An 8,545-nucleotide genomic window follows, 5' to 3' on the forward strand; every position below is an offset into this window, starting at 1 on the left:
ATGCCTTAATCTGTAGTTGTCAATGGACAATATAGGGGAGTGGATAATATGCTCACTAGATGCAGCTAAGGGGTTTGACAGTGTAGAATGGCCTTTCTTTTGGGAAGTGATGAGTAGAAGGGGATTTGGATCCAACTTTATAAATCGGGTACAGCTTTTATACACTAACGTAAAACCCTGTGTGGGGGTAAGTGGAGGTCACACAAATACCATTTCGCTACTTAGAGGAACTTGCCAGCGCTGTCCCCTTTCTACATTACGCTTCGCAATTGCAGTTGAGCCCCTGACGAGTAAAATAAGACAGCATCCAGGTATAGAGGGATTTAAATAGGGAACTACTAAATAAAGAATAGCACTGGATGCGGATGAAATGTTGTTGATTCTGGTTAATGCTGAAACATCACTAGAGACGGCTATAAATACGATCAAAGAGTACAGACGGTATTCTGGGCTTAGCATTAACTGGAATAAATCCATAATAATGCCAGTAGACAAACCTGATTTAACTATCACTATTGAACAAGCCCCGTTAATTTGTGCGCCTGTTTTTTAATATCTAAGAGCAAATATATCAAGGAGTGCTCTGGAATACTCTAAACTAAATCTAGAGCCATTATTCTCTGATTTTAAACAGAGGCTAGAAGTGTGGTGTGGACTTCCCTCATCGGTAGTGGGGAGAGCTAAAATGATTTGGATGCCGCAGTTGCTCTACCTGTTGCATAATTCATCGCAATGGATTGTTCAACAGTTTATCTATAGCATTAATAGCCTATTTAGAGACCTTATACGGTGAAAATGTTCACATATAAAAATGGGAATACTTCGGATTACGAACTGTGAACCCGGCTGGCAACCCTGGGTACCTGAATTTACTGTAATGCAGATGACCGCGGCGACTCACCTTTAGTCATGCTCAGCACAGTTTTTTTTTAGTGTTTGTATTTCCCACGCCGTCGCTTAGCGATGACACGGGCACCCACAGCCCATATGCAATGTTAATGTTAATTGCGTATGGGGTGTGGGTCGGGCGGCCTCCATTGACTTCAATTTTACCGTCCGTCCGCCTCTACTCGCGGAATACGTAATTGTATCTGAAAGTGCAAGCGAAAAAGCAAATTTACATCCCAATTGGAATCTGCCGGTGTGAACCAGCCTAATCCTATGACATACTTTCTGGCTTCACAGATGCAACACTTTAGAGGATGGGAGTCAGAGGAGATACAGGATGCTAACCACCAATTACTAAAGGTCTGCTTTGACAATGTACATCTTTTCAAAGTTTAAGAGATGCACAAATTTAATTGTAAAGCTTGACAGCTCCCCTCACTTTCCTTAATGCATACAATTTGGTGGAAATCCAGACAGATTGTGGGGATTAATGGATGTACACAATACATCCATATTTGGGACAGTCCCTGCTACTGGAGCTAAATAAACTAAAAGACTTTAACAATTGGAAAATAGAGGCATTAGGCACAGTAAGACAGATGTTTGATCAACTGCAAACTGACTATGATCTGCCACATACGCAGTTACAAATACCTACAATTGAGACATGTCTACCAGACAGAACTGATCTCCAGGGAAATGAAAATTAAGAAATTTGCGCTAGCTGACATTATAGGTACATCTTCCTCAACAGCAGGGAAACTATCACAACTATGCGCTCACCTGCAGAGACGCATAAACTATTGAAACCCAGTTATAAGGTATACCATGAATGTGGTATATGGGATTCATTTAGATTTTACTCCATTAGTATGTGTTCCGGGATATGTTAACGACTTACCAGTGGAGGAGCAAGAACAGATAGCAATAGCCAGGCTCCTATACATTGCAAGGAAATGACTAGCTCAGCATTGGCTGGATGAGACCTCCTCCACAATAGAAGGATTCAGAGATAATCAGATCCTACCATTGGAAAGGAGGATATACCTCAAACAAAAAGAAGGACATAAGTATGATAAGATATGGTTGAAGAGGTTGAGAGCCCATGGTCTGATGGCAATAAACCTACTTAGCAATGTACTTCACCGAGAAAATTTCTAGGCAAACATGTGGAAACTGAATGGAATGAGGAAGAGTGGGATGAACATGGGAAATAATTCCCAGGAACAAGTTATATGTGAGACAGGCAAATTATGTCTATCTTCTTTTAAACTTACTGTAAGACAAAATCCTTTAGGTTCCCTTAGCTGCTTTATATTGCATTCAAAAATTACAAAATTATGTTTTCAATAAAATATATGAAAGATGATATGATATTATAATATGCAAGTAGTTCCCCAAATTCGCTCTTAAGACAAAAGTGTGATTGTTCTCAGTAACAGAAACCAAGTAATCTTGTAGATATGATACTTTTTAATGGCTAACAAAAATACATGATGTTATAGCGAGCTTTCAGGTCTTCTATGGACCCTATGCCTGAAGATCCGAAAGCTTGCTATAACATCATGTATTTTTGTTAGCTATTAAAAGGTATCATATCTACAAGATTACTTGGTTTCTCTTGCTGGGAACAATCACATTTGTTTTACTGGCTAACATGAGACCAAACCTTTTTTTTCCGTTTTACTCAAGACAAAGAAATATCTGAAGAGTGCAAGGACTGTATGTCACTAATAAATAAGAAGAGCCTGCAAAACAGGAGGTACTTATGGATCCTACATACTTACCACAGCTATGGAAGGACTGCTGGATGGACATTTGACAGAGATTTAGGGAAAGGGGGTTGGGTTATTTATTGTTTTTATGAAAAAAATGACAAAAAAATCTTTAAAAAAAGGTATTTAATTTTAAAAAGTACCAAACTAGGGGTAATCAACTTTGCAAAAGCACTATTCTTAGAAGGGTCTGATCAGAATAAGCTTATCAAAGGAGCTCAAACACTAACAATAAACAGTAATCCTTGGGGGACCCTGGCAGCAGATGTTTAATTCCCTTGCAGCAGTACCATCACAGGGAAAATAAAACAACACAGTTCACACTGAAATCAATAGGCTGTCTGCGTAATGCATAGGCTAAAAAGATAAGGGCTCTGAATGGAGGACCCCATTCTATTAACTCAGAATTCTCTAATAGGGTATTCTTGAATGTGTTTTTGAAAGCAGGAAACCCCTTTAATTAACAACTGTTACTCACCAGTCATCACTGTCACTGCCTTTCAATGTAAATCGTTCCTCAGAATTAACTTTAAAAAGCTTGTCTTCTTTCTTGATTATTGGCATTTGAGAATTATAGAGAAGGTGTTGAAAAAGTGATGCTAGTTTTGATCCTTGATATCTTCTCCCCGACATGTTCAAAACTTTCGGATTCGCTTCAGAAATTTTGACCATTTGACTTCCATCCACTGAGGATCCATTACTGCCACTAAAATCTTGTAATGCTCTTGCGAGTGATGGTTTTCTTACCATATGTGTCTTGGCTCTGGGGTGGTTTTCAAGTGGGCAAGAGCATGGAACTGTAGTGGGAAGAGACAAAAAGTCCAAAGCAAAATGCATAATAAAAGTAAGGAATAGAAGTGACAGAATTATCAACTTGAACCGCCTTTGAAATGAAAAATTAAAACGCCGAATAATTTTCATTTCAGTGAAAGCCATGATAAGAAATCTGTACAGTTTTGGGTGAACCGTCATTTAAGGTTGAGAAAGTAAAAGCTATTCATATCACTATTATCCGGCCATAGCTCCTGATTCAGAAACTCTAACTAGTTATGTCTCCTAATGTGGACAGAAAAGGAACTATTTTTCATTGGCAAGTTATTTAAGAGCTAAGTCAATAGAAGTAGATGAGACTCAGAGAGAGTGCAAGGTTCAATCAATAAATATAGCTTCAGCCAATATTTTACTTGAAAGAATTTTGGCAATGCCATCTGGAAAGCAACCTGCTAAAATCACCTACTAACAAATGAACAGTTACACTAATAGATCTTCATCTCGGGTATAAAAATTTTAGTTGACAAAATCAAATTGAATGCAATATTGTTTATCATGTGTATGTGTTTTATCCAACTTAGAAGACAAAAGAATTTATTAGTGACATTTCTGTTGGCTGTCTGAGTACAAAACACAATATATTGGCATGCAGAAGTGTGCATACAATAAAATGTAAAGATAAAGGGGTATTTGCATCTTAGAAAGTGATGGAATATCATTAGGAGATGCCATCACTTTATGATCTATGGGGTCAAATCTCTGGGAATCTCACTTATATTCAGAATGATAGAACTACAGTGCTGATTCAGTGTAACTATATTCAAGTTATTGGGGTCACACTGAAGTTCTCGGGAGGGGTACCCCTAAGGAGAGCGCCTAGAAAGAGCCCATTTAGACACAACGATTATTGCTCAAAAGATGTCTTTTGCGCGGCTTTTGAGTGATAATCGTTGTGTCATTTACAGTGCAAGATGAGAGATCACCTTGCGCTGCGAGTGTTCCCGCTTGTCTTGTGCATGCAGCTGTTCCCCGCTCCGAGTGCCCGGCTGTTACACAGCCAAGCGCTCGGAGTAGAGGATGCAGAAGACAAGCGGGGTGTCCCCGCTTGTCTTTTGCATCCAGCTGTTTGCTGCACGAAGTGCCCGGCTGCTGCGCAGCTGAGCGCTCCGTGTGGGGTATGGAGAACAGAGCTGGACTGCTCTGTTCTTCATACCCAGCCCATCATCAGGGAGCAGGATACAGCTGAAACAATAGTATCAGCTATATCCCGCTGTGGATCCCTGATAAGGCTCATCATCACTGAAAGACAACAATGAGGGATGGCATAACGAAAACTGCACGATGTTAGGGCAGTTACACACAATGATTATCGCTCAGAAGATGGCTTTTGAGTGAATGTTGAGCGATAAATGTTGTGTCTAAATGGACCTTTATAAGGCCATTCATGCTCCTCTGGGAAATATGCAAATAGGAAACATAGGACAATACCTTTACAGTGCCACCTATTGATGACAGCATTCCTGTGAAGCAATGTCCGACCCCTTATATAGGTCTTTGTAACAATTATTGAGACTTGAAAACCAAGCCAGAATTCATACAGGGACAGCTGTTTCAGGGTGTTTGCCCCTCATCAGTGTGCAGTAGGATTCTGGCTTGACTAGTGAGAGACCTGTGACATGAGTCAGGAGGGGTATCATCTCTCCTTAAGGAGAGCACATAGAAGGTGTGTGGAGACACCTAGGAGGTGAGTGAGCAGACTTATATGGCCATGCATGCCCCTCTGGGAAATATATGCAAATAGGGAAGATGGAACAATACCTCTGCAGCGCCACCTATTGGATGACAGCATTTCTTATAAGTCCCACCATGGGCTCACACATTGGTAAAATGCTGTGTTATACACGTAGTTTTACCAAACGCTCATGTGAGCCTAGCCTAAGGTTAGGTGAACTGTCAGATTTTGGCGGATCTAGCTGAGCATCTAATGGGTACTAGATGTTTGGCTAACATTTGTTTCAAACATGGTGAAAAAAAGAATTGGGTATGCTGTACTTCAACTTCATTGTTGTCAAGGGAGATAATCTGCCACTATAGAGGTATTTGGCAGTGTTTTATTCCCATCTCTTCATTCAGAGCACATACATGCTCAGCTGAACTTAGTGTGAAAGGCGTTTGGAAAAAATAACTGTGATTCAGACAAATGTTTGGCTGACAGCTAATTGCAGGTATATGGCTACCTTAAGACCAGCTAAAATTTATATTTTGTAAAATAGACCCAATTAGTTCTTTAAACACATCTTGGTCCTTCGCTTTGCTGGTTCTCTGCCTTCCAAATGTACTTTAACTAGACGTTTTAGAACTATAAGGGTCCATCGCTGACAGCTCACTTCGACAACATAGGAAAAAGCAATAGTAAGCACTTTAGATAGGAGAGAACAAGCAGCATTGATCTGACTGTTCTGCACAGCATTGATGTGAGAGGGTTGTAGCTTTGACAACTACTGCTGCTATCTCAGAAATTGCAGCAACCGTTGTTTTTCCCAATGGCCATAGAATCATACAAACCTCTTAGTGTTTGGGTAGATGCCATCAAAATTATGTGAGTTCATTGAACTAACTGGGCCTATTTTATACAATTGTAATTTTGGTCCATACATTCATTTTAAAGCATAAGTTGAGAACAAAACAATTGACTTGTACGGCAGCCAAAATGTGCCATTCAATGATTTCAGTCATTTTCCTTCTTCAAATGATGTCTACAGCTGTCAATTAAATTACATTCCTTCCGATCTGAATGACCACACTGTTGACAATATTTCAAATAGGGCCTGGGGGAGAACTGGGAAGGGAAGTTCTGCCCAAGCCACAATTAGTTGTGAAATATGTCTTCCAGTCCTTGGAGTGCATCATGTGTTTAAAGCGTATTCTGGGACTTTGTCAATAGATGTTGGGGACCCCCACTAATCAGCTGATTACTGGTGCTGTTGCTGTTATTCTCAGCAGAGGAAGCAGAAAGCTCTGACCACGGGTGGTCAGGTGGGTATTGCAGCGCAGCTCCCATTGAATTCAACAGGATCTGTGCTGCAATACCAACCTGGGTATGGGGAGTAAACTGCAGCCAGAGGTTTGACCAGCACCGCTACCAGATGCCAGGTCTCACACTTGGGACAGCTTTCTAAACCATACTGCTCTGTCTCCTTCTGAAGTGCCACCAATTTCCCCCCATATACCCTTCTAGAGCAATTCTCTGCATCGCACCTTTGAAATGCTCAAAACTGCTGGTTGCCCATGGCTCTCAGCTTCCCTTTGGCTGATATCACAGCGGGAAACAGCTGTGCCAGTTCCCTTTTCCCCTCTGAGCTTACTGAGGTCTTTAAAGTCTGAGATGTAGCTCTTTGGTTTTTGGTAAGTTCTTTGCACATTGCTCAGTCTGACTTTGAGGCAAGTTTGCTGGGAGGTCCATTCCGGGGAAGATTATCACCCACCTTAAATGTTTTCCCACTTGTGGATAAGATCATTGCTGATGTCTTTACTCCTTGGCATTATGTTAACACATGACTGAATGCTCCAGACCAGCAAACTACCAAAATTTCTGCTGATAGTAGAGGGGGTCACACTTGTGGATGATCAGTTAATCATGGGCATTTGATTAGCAGCACCTGGCTGCTGTTCATCCTCGTAATTCCTATGGTAGCAGTAAGGCTGTACTTAATTTTTCACACACTGCTTCTGCATTTTGGCCTGATTTTTGTTAAATAAATAATGACATGGTAGGATTTTTCATGAGTTTTTCTTCATCTGTGGTTGAACGTATTTAATTTAAGACCTTCTATTGACCAAGTGTTTTATTTTCATTTAACCATGTCCTGATATGTAAAACCATAGAATTCAAAGAGGGCATACTTACTTTTTTTCATTTCTCATTGCCCTTTGAAAGGCGAATGTTATTACTCTAAACTAAACATCGCTATTATGAGCATGGGAAGAAACCCCATACTCTCTTAGCTAAACATTTAAGAGATCAAGCAGAACAAAATAATTCTCATTCTCCCCAAAAACCAGAAGGCACCATGATCTATAACCCACACAATTTCTCGTGTTTTTCAAGTATTACTTACAACTATACTTGCTGCCAGATAACTTGCACTCCAGTGACCTGGAGAAACGCTTTGCACCTACCTTGCACCCTATCACTTACTTGTGTTGCTGACAGAGGCTCTTATGTCTCCTAGGCCTCGTTCACACGAGCATAATTTTAGCGCATAATAGGCGCATGAAAAGATCGCAACTAGTATAACCAATGATTTCCTATGGAAATGTTCAGATGAAGGAAATTTAGACGTGCAAACAACTCGCACCTAACAAAGATAGGAAATACATGTGCAAAGCTCGCATCTAAGGTCCGTGCTGCGAGAAAAGATAAAACCTGATCTATCTTTGGTGGGTGCTGCGCAGGAGTTTCCATAGACTCCAATGCAAGCAGGATAACATGCACTATGCAGCTCCCGATCGTGTGAATGGGCAATTTCACTGCTAATTAAGCTTGAAACTTAATAGCTGGAAATTGCCCGTTCACACTATTATTAGTGCAGTATAGCTGCAATGTTTTCACATGCTTATACTGTGTAAAACCATGCTCTTGTGAATGAGCCCTTAATGGGCCGAAATCTGCACAGCAAATTGCAGTGATTATTGAGGAGCTCACCAATAGGAAAACCCCATGGCCTGATGGCTTGCCTTATTTATACTATAAAACCATGCCCCTGAATTATTACCTAGGTTAGTTCTCCTTTCCTACTCTTTTCTAAAGGTCTCTCCGATTTCAACATCAATACTTCATTCTTATATTTTATTGACTCCAAAGCTGGTTAAAGGTCAATTGGAATGTAAGAACTATAGACTGATTGCTCTCCATAATTTAGATCTAAACATTTTAAAAAATCCTTGTTCTCCACATGTATTGCTGGCTTCCTACCCTGTTATATAAGGCCTCATTCCCGCAGTAGAATCCGACCCTGCCCACGACCAAGGACCCTGCCTACCTATCTTGGTCTTCTATTTTTTGGACTGATGATATGAGGGGAAGTGCCAGCTGGCGCACATGCAAAGTG

The 8,545-nt window shown here is 40.6% G+C and overlaps 1 protein-coding gene across 1 annotated transcript in view; it reads right to left on the reverse strand.

Moving 5' to 3' along the window:
- LOC136619841 (extracellular serine/threonine protein kinase FAM20C-like) overlaps nucleotides 1–3,584 on the reverse strand; it is a 68,986-nt gene extending 65,402 nt beyond the window's left edge. Inside the window, exon 1 of the mRNA XM_066594579.1 lies at nucleotides 3,142–3,584. Coding sequence (XP_066450676.1) covers nucleotides 3,142–3,584 — 443 coding nt within the window. The remainder of the gene's footprint in view (nucleotides 1–3,141) is intronic.
- Between the last annotated feature and the right edge of the window lie 4,961 nt (nucleotides 3,585–8,545).

Source organism: Eleutherodactylus coqui, chromosome 3, assembly GCF_035609145.1.
Source record: "Eleutherodactylus coqui strain aEleCoq1 chromosome 3, aEleCoq1.hap1, whole genome shotgun sequence".
NCBI lineage: Eukaryota > Metazoa > Chordata > Amphibia > Anura > Eleutherodactylidae > Eleutherodactylus > Eleutherodactylus coqui.